This window comes from Trifolium pratense, linkage group LG4, assembly GCF_020283565.1.
Source record: "Trifolium pratense cultivar HEN17-A07 linkage group LG4, ARS_RC_1.1, whole genome shotgun sequence".
NCBI lineage: Eukaryota > Viridiplantae > Streptophyta > Magnoliopsida > Fabales > Fabaceae > Trifolium > Trifolium pratense.
Window position 1 is genome coordinate 47,671,988 of NC_060062.1, and position 12,162 is coordinate 47,684,149.

General features: G+C 30.4%; 2 protein-coding genes across 2 annotated transcripts; one reads left to right on the forward strand and one right to left on the reverse strand.

Moving 5' to 3' along the window:
* The first annotated feature begins 2,136 nt into the window (after positions 1-2,136).
* On the forward strand, positions 2,137-7,333 carry LOC123881617 (L-ascorbate oxidase homolog). Its single transcript, XM_045930339.1, has 9 exons — positions 2,137-2,349; positions 3,019-3,200; positions 3,291-3,400; positions 3,785-4,055; positions 4,172-4,271; positions 4,579-4,921; positions 5,820-6,191; positions 6,294-6,372; positions 6,782-7,333. The coding sequence occupies exons 2-9, from the start codon at positions 3,057-3,059 to the stop codon at positions 6,986-6,988; spliced, it is 1,626 nt and encodes a 541-aa protein (XP_045786295.1). The 5' UTR covers positions 2,137-2,349; positions 3,019-3,056; the 3' UTR covers positions 6,989-7,333.
* A 2,493-nt stretch (positions 7,334-9,826) lies between these two features.
* On the reverse strand, positions 9,827-11,716 carry LOC123881618 (dof zinc finger protein DOF2.4-like). Its single transcript, XM_045930340.1, has one exon. It carries the CDS (start codon positions 11,493-11,495, stop codon positions 10,446-10,448), a length of 1,050 nt encoding a protein of 349 aa, XP_045786296.1. The 5' UTR covers positions 11,496-11,716; the 3' UTR covers positions 9,827-10,445.
* Between the last annotated feature and the right edge of the window lie 446 nt (positions 11,717-12,162).

Below are 12,162 nucleotides of genomic sequence, written 5' to 3' on the forward strand. Positions count from 1 at the left end.
CAAAAAATATTGTTTACGCGGTGTTTATGAATTTAGTTAAGTGTAATTAATTTTCTTGATTTAATGCAAAACATGAGTTAAATTTACTATATTACCCATTTTGAAAAGTGTAAAAATGTAAAGTGAAATAAATGCCTAAAATAAAATAGAATTAAATAAGGATATATTAGGAATAGTAATATTAATTAGTTTAAAAGTAATTAACTTTTACTTATAATAATAACTAAAGTTTAAAGTTTTTTTTTTTTTTTATATTTATGTCCGGATGGAGTAATTTTTTTCCCAACATTCTTATTATTCACTAGAAGCAAAGAAGGAAGCAAATGTGTGATATTGCGGAAGGCAAGTGGAAAAGGGGAAATTATAGAAGCAGCAACAATTTCAGAAACCGAATGAGATAATTAATTAATCCAACATAGATCCATATTATTGGATCAGTGAATCACATTGTCTAAAAATTTCCTTCCACATCCATGTTACACCTCTTTAATTTTTTCTCCCTAGTTGAAACTTCAAACCATATTTAAATCGCCAAATATATTTAGGAGTCTTTAAATTTTAAGTTTGTAATTCACATATCAATCCTTTAATTTTTTAGGTAGGTTCTTTAACTTTTTAATTTATTATACTATTATCTACCAAGTTATTCTTCGTTATCAAAACGCTGAAGTTATAAGTTAGTGAGGTCGTAGTGAGCACTGTGTTTTGATTTTCAAATAATCAGAAACAGCGTTAAGTGTCACATCATTAAGTTAACGGTTATATAAGTGTTTTTGTAACGAAGCTTGCAAAAGTAATAGCGCAATAAATTATAAAATTAAAGACCTACTTGTTACCAAAAAAAAAATAAATTAAATGTCCTATTTTTACAAACGCGAAACTTAAAAAAACGCTGAATGTATTTGGCCTATTTGAAAAGTCAAAGTTAAATGCATTAATTTAATGGTTTTAAGTTTCATGTTTGTAACTGTTTCACATTTTTAGATAACAATTATGTCTTTTAAGTTTTTCGGTAATAAACCAGGCATTTACATTTCTACTAATATGTGATGTTACCCTTACAATTAACCTCCATTACCTTGTTGCACCATATCAATTATGGTCAACTTCCACCATAGTTGATATTTTGATGAGAAATACACATATATTAGAAGAGATTAACTAAAAAGACAATGTTGCAATAACTTTTGCAACGAAAGATATTACCATATGAATTCAATCACTTTCACGAGTTATAATTCTCTCCATTTCTGTTATACTAAAGTTTTATGAAGAATTTAATTTATATGCACCATCGGTGTAAAGTTATTTTACACATGCGTCCAATAATATACCGACACATTATGTATGGTAATTTAAAACACATGATATATCACATTCATTAAATGATGTGGCAACGCGTCATTGGGTGTATGTGTAAAAAAAAAATTACACCGACGGTGCACAATAATTAAACTCTTTTATGAATATAAACATAATGATATAATATTTGGTGGGTCTAATAATTTAATATATATGATAAAATTCTTCAAAACTCTAGTAATGGAGAGGAAAAATAGAGAGTAAAAATGGAGAGGATTCTAACTCGAAATCCACATTCTATTATTTTTCACCACTAGTATCCGGCTCACTGAATTTTTTATCTGGTTCGGAGATAAATTCTGACAACAGGTGGTTTCGCCTCCATTCCAATTACAGTTGCGGGTAATCGAACTGTGATCGTCTCTACCAAAATCAGCGCCAATCACCACCAAACTAACCAACATAATCCAGTTTAATTATGTCAAATTTTTTTCTTTTAGGAAGGCTTTAATAAATGTCATAGATTTAGATTACTATAAGATCGTAGAATTTACTCCAATATTTAATAAATAACCGGAAAGTGGAAATGGAAACTAATAAATGATGATCCGTTATCGGCTGCGCCGCAACCGCAGATCTCTACTCCCTCCATCTTTTCCCGCCACCACCGACTCAATGTTACAACAAAATCCAACTCATCTTAGTTCACATTTTCACTTATTAAACCATTTGAATAACCTTCTCCTAAATCTAAAGCAATCTTAGGATATTAATAATAATTTTTTATAAGTAACTCGGTGGATCTTGTTAATTTCAAGAAATTCTAGTCAACTTAGAAACACATGAGCTTTTAATTTTGAAATTATTAAAAAAACAATAACGAGTAATGTTGACAATGCATATGGTTGTAATATGTGCATACATCCATTTTTGTACTCAATCCTAATATATATAAGATTACTTCTATCACTGTGTACTCCATCCTCATATTAGTTTATCTCATTCTCTCTATTCCTCTGTTCAAGAGGAACTTAGAATTTTAATTTGGTATGTTTTCAAATTCCTCATTCAATCTTAACTACTAAACCATTATTTTTCCATGTAGTTTATCCACATTCAACTTCTTTTGTCATTAGTAGTTGTGCTATATTTTAGTCTTTAAATTTTCACCACATATATCAACCACAAAATCTTAAGCGTTTATTCAAAATTACGATGAGTTTTATTGAAAGTTTAAAGTATAATTTGTCAAAATCATAGTTACATATCGTGATTCTGTCAAACTCGTCAATTCCAATATAGACTAAGTAATGCAAGAGTCTTTTTGGATTTTATTTTTTATGGTGGATAGTATTTTTGGATCATGTCATAACCCAAAGACTTGGATTAAGTGAATTCAAAAAGTGGTGTAGTCATACAGTCAAACGATCTTGATCGGACGGTTCAGTTGTTATTTTAGGATTTTACATTAAACAAAAAAAAAACCGTCTTAAAATCTAACCATTTGATCTTAATCAGACGGTTCTCAATTGTTAATTCTTGCAGTCACGACTGCACTTAATCCAATTTCCATCATCCGCCAAATAAATAAGCTATTAGATGAAATTAAATAGATGAATTGTCTAATATTTCATAAACTAGGATAGTGCTTACATCATTTCAAGACATGATTCTCTTTATGTTCAATGAATTAACTCATACATTTGAAACTTACAGGGTACTTAATTTAGGGTCCCTTACTTTTATAAGGCAAGATGAAGCATGGCATTTTAACTCCAATTTTTCTTGGAATTTTGGCTTGTTGGAGTGCAATTTCGGTTATTGCAGAAGACCGATATCAATTCTTCACATGGGAAATTACTTATGGAACAATCTTTCCTCTTGGTGTTCCTCAAGAGGTAGGTCTATTTTATTTTTTTCCCTGCCATTTAAAATCTCATTCTTTCACATTTGAAAAAGTGTTTAATATTTATTTACACTCTTACCAGGGCATTCTTATCAATGGTCAATTTCCAGGCCCTACAATTGAAGCCATCACTAATGACAATATTGTTGTAAATGTCATTAACAAGTTGGATGATAAATTCCTCATTACATGGTTAGTCTTTCTGTTCCACTATTAGTAGTAGTTTTTTAAAATTGAAAATTTTCAATGACATTAGTCTTTTTATATATCTCAATTTAACACTTATTTTTTCTAGAGACCATTTTTTAAACTTAATTGGTTTCAATAACTTATCAGCAAAGCTATGATAGGATCTGATGCATAGTGCTGATATAATCGCACCTCGTTAATCTCAAGAACTAAATTGCATGTCCTCTAAATTTGAGAAACTAAATTAGTGTATGTTTAGCATTACAATGAGTAAGTCAGAATCACGGTGATTTTTGAAAAATCACGTTGGATCACCATAATTCTGACATGGAAATCAAACATAAACTAATAATGTTTCACTCATTTGATTGCTCTTTGAATAAACAGGAGTGGAATAAAACAAAGAAGGACATCATGGCAAGATGGAGTTTTAGGAACCAATTGTCCAATCCCTCCTAACACCAATTGGACATACAAATTTCAAGTAAAAGATCAAATTGGAACTTACACATATTTCCCAACAACTAAAATCCATAAAGCTGCTGGTGGTTTTGGAGGATTCAATATTGCTCAAAGATCTGTTATTGACACTCCATATGTTATCCCTAGTGGAGAATTCACCCTCCTTGTTGGTGATTGGTACAAGACCAACCACAAGGTTTGTACAAAACTCACTTCCCTTAACTCCTTTATCCATATATATTTTTTTTTATATGTGTAATATGATCTATTAGAAATAATTGATCACTTAAATTGTGTAATTTTTATGTGTAGATACTAAGGAGACTATTGGATCTTGGAAAGACTCTTCCCTTTCCGGATGCTCTACTTATAAATGGTCAGAAAGATGTAGGTGTCTTTACAGGAGAAGCAGGTACATCACCCGATATTCACTATGTTGTTTCTCACCATCTCCGTCCTTTAATATATGATTCTCTAAAAAAAGTTCCATATCTTTTTTATATGGACACTTCAAATTTTTAACTGTATAAATTATTTATAGTAATCAAAAGTTTAGCAATAATATATAGTACAAATACACTGATTATTTTTTATGATATAGTGCACAAAATCATATATTTAAGGACGAATGTAGTACTAAAAGTTTCAAATGAGGATACTTTTGGGTTTTAATTGAAATCATCATAAACTAATTTTGTTTAAAAATTGACTTATTTTAGGAAAGACATACAAATTCAGAGTGTCCAATGTTGGGTTAGCAACCTCAATCAACTTTAGAATTCAAGGCCATAAATTGAAACTCATTGAAGTTGAAGGTGCTCATACATTGCAAGAAACATATGAATCCCTTGATATTCATGTTGGACAATCAATGACAGTTTTGGTGACACTTGATAAATCAATTGGTGATTATTACATTGTTACATCAAGTCGTTTCACAAATCCTATTCTTACTACTACAGCAACACTTCGTTATTCTGGTTCCAATAGTAAGGCCTCAGGTCAATTACCCATTGGCCCAACTGATGTAGATTGGTCCATTAGACAAGCTAGGACCATCAGGTATTGTTTTTCCTTCTTTTTTGTTGCTTTGTTTTCAATGAATTTCCATTCTTTTTTTTTTTTTTTGTCAAGTCCATTCTTTAATCTTATACTTACCTAAATACAAGTCATGATGAAATATGATGTGTGGATGAATAATTATAAATACTAAATTTTTTAATTTAGAAAAAAAAAAATTTAGTAATAAATAATAAGTTTAGCCATTATATACCAACAATGTAAAAAATATTTTTTAAAACATTTAATATTAGTATGTTATTAAATAAATTATTACTATTCTTTTGTCCTTAACTCTTCCCCAAAATAATGTCAATAAACAAATAATAGTTTTGGACTACACACACTTATCCTAACCGTCCAATCTACAATGGACGTCTGAGATTTCACATATGACTTTATTATTGTGTAATTTTAAATCAATGATTCATTTGAGGGCATATTCCGTCTATTTAATCCTAAATCAATGATTGAGATTTAAAACAATGTGAATAGTGTGGTGCTTTATGCAGCTAATCCTAATCCTAATCATGCCAATAATATTACATATTTCTAATCAAATTTCATTGTTATAATACTGCTTTGTTTTGTTTTTTTTTTGACATTAATATAATACTGCTTTTTTATAGTATATGATTGTGCGCATATTAATTTTTTTTTTCATCTTCTATGTTTATAAACTCCAGATTAATTGACAAATGCCGATATTGTTAGGTTGAACGTCTTTATTCGAATTTTAAACCTCATAAATATTATGTGAATTTCAGTAGTGCTTATCATTTAGAAAATAAATAAATAATTTTTATTAATTTTTGAAGCAATAAATAAAAATTTCTTAACTTGGGCATCGCTTAATGATTGGTTTCTAACTCTGTTTTCTTTCTTCTTTTTTTTCACAAAGATTGAATTTGACAGCAAATGCAGCACGACCAAACCCTCAAGGATCATTCCACTATGGAACCATCCCTATCTTAAGGACATTACAATTGGCAAATTCTAAATCCAACATGAATGGAAAATTAAGATATGCAGTAAATGGAATTTCACACATAAATCCAAGCACTCCATTGAAGCTTGCTGATTGGTTTAACATTCCAGGAATATTTGATCTCAATACAATCAAGGATGTTCCTTCTTTTTCAGGAAACTCTGCTAAACTTGGAACATCTGTCATAGGTTTTACCCTTCATGACTTTACAGAAATAATCTTTCAGAACAATGAAAACACTATTCAATCATGGCACATGGATGGATCTAGCTTCTATGTTGTCGGGTAAAACATTTTTTTTTTATTTTCTTTTTTACCAATTTGGTTTAATTTAATTAAATTTATCATTATAAAATTAATTAATAATTTTGTGTTCATTGAATTTAGATTTGGCAATGGTAAATGGACACCCAATGTGAGAGAGACTTACAATCTAGTCGATGGTATTACACGATACACTGTTCAGGTCGGTACATCGATATTTTCTGTCACTAATTCAACTTTTTCTAATAGACTTAGAGTCTGTTTGGATAAATACCTTATTTGTAGTTTATAACAAAAACACTTAGCATGATAAACATTTATGCATAAATTTAAGTAAGTTGTTTTTATAATAAAATATAAAATTAAAATAAATTATTTTTATATATTCTACGAGCTGAAAAAAAATTATGAAAATTTTCATGAACTTCTTTTATAAGTTCTTCCAAATAGTCTCAAAGCTTATGTCAGTAGATTAGACACATTCAAATAAGTCAATTCAAACATAACTTAACTGTGCAGTCTGTGAGATTATTTTGATTATTTATAGTTCTATTCCAAAATTTTGTTATATTTAACTAACTAGAGTTTCTCTTGCATGCATGAACAAATAGGTGTATCCAAATTCTTGGACTGCCATATTGGTATCATTGGACAATAAGGGCATGTGGAATTTAAGGTCTGCAATATGGGAAAGTAGATATTTGGGACAAGAGTTGTATATGAGGGTGTGGAACAATGAGAAAAGCCTATACACCGAGACTAATGTCCCTGCCAATGTATTGTTTTGTGGGAAAGCTAAACATTTGCCCAAATTATAAGCACTAAAAGAAGGAGATAAAGAATTTGATTATTGGCATAATTAAGTTTGTAGCTTAATTTTCTTTTATTTTTATTCTTGACATTATTTTGTTTAGAAATTTCAGTTACGAGGGTGTGACTGTCACATGTAAAAGGAAAATGGGCATATTTATTTCAGTAATGAGTCTCCTAATTGATTTTATGTTTCATTAGAGTATTGTTTCTTGTAATCATGATAAAAAGTAATTTCATCACCTCATTCTTGTAATCTTGTTTGCCACATTATGAGAAAAAAGGTTTGAACTAGCCTCTCAAGTAAAGGTAAAATGTTGAAGTGAATGAAACACACAAATATTTTTAGTTTAGTTTTCGGTTTTATTCTTCTATAAAAAATCAAACCAAATTGATTAAACACATATGGATTAAAATTATTGATCAATGCTAGACCAAAAAAAATAATTATTGATCAATGTTCTCTAGTACACAATACTCTCTCTAATTTCTATTATTTCTATCACTCTCATCTTGAGCTATTAAAATGGACTAGTCTATTTGGGTCGGTCTGCCAAGCCCACTAAAACATAGGGCGAGATTGAGCATAATAATTTGAGCCTAGATTTTTTTAGAGCTTTTTAGCCTGGACGAAAAAACTCATTATAAAAATATATAAAAAAAAAAAAACTATAATTTATCTTTTATTTAGCTGAACATATTATCATATTTATTAAACATGACAATGACACGATGTTTGAACTCAAACATAATTTGCAATTTTTATGGTGGATCGATCGGCTACATTTGATTGCATTTTCTTTAAGAACATATGCTTCAAATTTATTATTATAGTAAAGTGTTCTCTCTCAATGCATTTGTTTTGATTTATGAAAATAAATTTGTAAATTGACATTTTTATTTTTCGATTTTTTTAAGTATATATCAATTATTATCTAATATTTGAACTCCGGCTGGACCTTCAACTTTGTTAATTGTTATGTTAACCCGTTTATTTTTACACCTTGCCAAAATTTGAACTCCGGCTGGACTTTCAACTTTGTTAACCCTTAGCTCAACTAGTTGAACTAATTCTTTTACAAATACAATATGTTATAATTGCATTGTTCCAAGAAAGAACCAAGATATCTATTTCTAGATGGTGCATGCGTGTGTAATATTATAGATAGATAAAGATTGCGATAAGAATTTATGTACTTGAAGGAAAAGAATTGAATTTATTTATTAGGACAATACAGCGGAGAAACACAAGAATCTGCAGCAGGGTATAGTGTAAGTGTGGATTCTTTCTTTCACTATGAATAGGAAACAGCAAGAATCTGCAATGCCGTTTGAGGAAACTCTTTCCAAAGTTTGGTTCGTTGATTTCTCGTAACAAAACAAAGCCTTACATTTTCATATGCTACCCACCCACTGTCGTGGACCACCAGCTCCATGTCAGAGACTATATGTGTAGATCGAAAAAAGATATAGAAAGAGAAGAGATTATTATTGGAAATAAAAGGGAAGAATGTAGATCATACAACATAAAAGGAAGAGATCATTAATTCAAGAAAATAAATTAATTAGATTAATTTTATCATTATGAAAAACAAACTAAACCCTAAACTTTTTTAGTGGACCAAGAAGTGAATCCCACACCAGCTTTACTCTTTCTTTTATAAAGTAGTAGTAGTAGAATATACTATATAAGAACCAAAATCAAGTGTTATGCTATACTACTTCGGCCTCTTTTATAAGCAAATTTTTTTTCTTGCACACTTATTAAGGAGTACTATTTTTATCTTAATTTTATGTGATATTTTTATTGAAATTTCTAAAATGACATTACAATATATTAAATATGCATCGGGACTCTACAATCATGTTAAAAAGTAAAACAATTAATAATTATATTTTTGGAAGAATAGCATTAAATGAGGTTGATTTTTGTAAATTTTGCTTATATTTGAGGCCAAAATATTTTGTTAACTTTTGCTTATAAATAAGGCGGGAGGGAGTACTTGGAATTTTTTAATTAAATTTTCACATTTGTTATAGTAAAATCCCACAATTAATCCCGAAAACAAAACTCAGTGTGTCGGAATTTAAATTCAAAAACTTTCAATTATTCATTTAGATCAGTAGACTCCTTACAAATAATGAAGAAGGTTAGAAATTTTAACCATTAAATTACTTGATCAAAAATAAAATCCTCACAATAATTTATACCAAACAAAAAATCTCTCCGAATACAATTTAATTATGAAATAAACTTTTTAAGAGACAACTATTACTAGTTCATTAGTAAAAGGGGAGAAGTTAACCTATGTATATATTTGAATTGAACCATGGACCTTCTGCATAGAATTCCTTCAAAGATGTCTCAACCAAACACTAGGTTAGCATTCATTTGGATACAATTAAAGCATATAATTACTCCCTCCGGTCCTTATTATAAGAAACACTTTGACAAAATCACACAGACCAAGGAAGGTAAATTTTCTCATTAATGATTCTAACATTTTATGTTATATTCCAAAACTAACATTTGACTAGCATGGGAAATAGACTTCTCTAATTAATGCACTAGCATTATAATGAATTATTTGATTGTATTTAATAAGGGTACAAATGGAATTGTGTCAAAGTGTTTCTTATAAAAAGGACCAAATAAAAATTTCAAAGTGTTTCTTATAAAAAGGACCGGAGGGAGTAATTGTTAGGGGTTTGAAGTAAACTAGAACTAGAAGCAAGCTACTTACACAAAAAAATAAAAAAAAATAAAACTATAGGAGCAAGCTATATACATAAAATGAAGAAACTTAACAAATATCAAGAATTGAAAATGTACTACGTTATACATATAAAATTTTAAACTCTATGGCCTCCAAATTAATAACCTTTCCGAGCACACCATCAACTAATTAACCTTACACATATATAAAGCATGTACTCCTTCCCGTTCCATATATATGCAAAAATTAAAATTTATTAAAAAAATATGATGTATATAATCTTTCAATTATTATTGTAGATTAAATACATTACTTTTTCAATAAATCTAAAAAAATTAATTTTTGATTATATATCTAACTAGAGGGAGTAACTGATATCGAAGGCAATCAAGAAAAGGGAGATAAAAAAAAAAAAAAATACTAGTTAACTAGATTCATATTCATATAATCATATACCACCCAAAGCAAACCAATCCAAAATTACAACCACACTAAAGAAACAAAAAGATAAAATTTAAGTGTACAATTTGATTAACAGTGAGATTATCATAATCACGTGAACCACCATAATTTTGACAAAAACTATGTTTTGAAGTTTCAACAAAATTACACTGTCAGTGTGGCACCGGTAATTTTGTCAAATTTCACTGTCAATTCAAATACATACACATGCTTAACCTATGCTATTACCTAATAATAAAAGAAGATTTGAACGGTCAACAAAAAAAAGTTGTTACTTTTACTGTTATTATGGATATGCACCATTGGTGGTTGGAAGATCAGACCAAGTAAGAGTTGGAATTGGATTCCAATACCCTAATTCACCACCAGTAACTGAAGTTGTTTCCAAAATATTTGATATAGAAGATGGATTTGAAGCCACGTTCCCTAGTAACACTGTTGGTGAAGAAGCTGCAATCTCACTGCAATAATTATTACCTGATGATGATGTTGTTGATGACCTTAGCTTCTGGTAAAGTTCTTGGATTCCACTGTTTTGATGATGTTGTTGTTGTTGTTCCCCAAGTACAAATCCACCATTATTTTGTAGTTGTTGAGTTTGATTTTCATGATTGTTTCTCCAAAATGGGTTGCATAAAACATGTCCAACACCATCATCATAAACATTTGATGAAATCAACGGTTGAGAAGTCATCATGTGAGAAATATGGGACCCTAATAAGCTATTATTTCCTTCTTCCTTAACATGATTAGGGTTAGGGCTTTGGTTTTGACTAGATCTAAACAAAGAAAGTATATGAGAATTTTGAGGAGAACCCCAAAGGATTTGACTTGGTGGTGTTACCACGTGATCGAACCCCTGACTACTTGCTGACCTGAAAAACTCAGAAGCAACTGTTTTCATCTTGTTTGTTGTTGTTTTTGCCGCGGTGTTTGACATGCCGATGCTTTTGTTTTTCCGGCAGCCACCTCCGATGGGGACGTTGCGTAAAGCGCCGCCTTTTGTCCAGTAACGACGGCATGTCTTGCAGAAATGGCGTGGCTGAGTGAGGTTGTAGTTGTTGTAGTAACAGAACTTTGTGTTTGATGAATCACATCTTGGACACCTCAGATGTTGTTGGTTTTCTGATGTTGTGGTGGCGGTTGGTGTGGTGGTGGCGGTGGTGGGTGTGGTTGTGGAAGATGGACATGGAGAAGTAGAAGGAGATTGAGTAGTTGGTTGTTGAAGTAAAACTCCTCCAACTCCTCCTCCTCCTCCTCCATTAATGGAAGAGTAGTTTCTTTCATTTGCTAAGAGGGAAGCACTAGCACCATTACCAAAGAGTTCTTGGATCATCTTTAGTTTTTGTTGTGGATCTAGCTACAACAATCCAAAAAAAAACAGAAAAGCAAAAGGGTGGTGAGTCTTTTTGTGTTAGTGGAGAAAAGATAAAGCAAGTCGGTTTGTAGTTTGTATGAGAGAGTGAGAGAGAGAAAGATAGTAGAATTAATCTAAATTCTCTACGATGACACAATTGCCTTTGAGAGTTCAATTTGCTGGCTTTCTTAGCGGTTTGATACTCCAAAAGAATATATATAGAATTAGGAACCATATATCAAGAATGTCTATAATAAAACCAATAATGAATACGTGGACCCGTACCGGAAGTATAATTCAATTGTTAGCTACTAGGAATATCGATGAAAATATTAGAGTTTGAATCTCATATTCTCTTTTTTTGTTTTACACTTATCTAGTCATTAAATTACTAGACAAAAGAAATGAATATCTGAACCCTAGTGCTATCTTATGTGTTACATGGTTGCTCTATCGGTCTTCTCATCATTTTGATCGTTACGTGCGACTTCCTTTCAAATGTGGTAAGCCACTTTTAGGTGGTTCGATTCGGCGCAAAATTTACGGTATGCAATTGTGAGACTTTTATATGTTGTTCAATATCTACATTTTCATCAAATGTGGAGTTTCTAATTCGCACTAAACAAACAGTTATAATATTGACAAG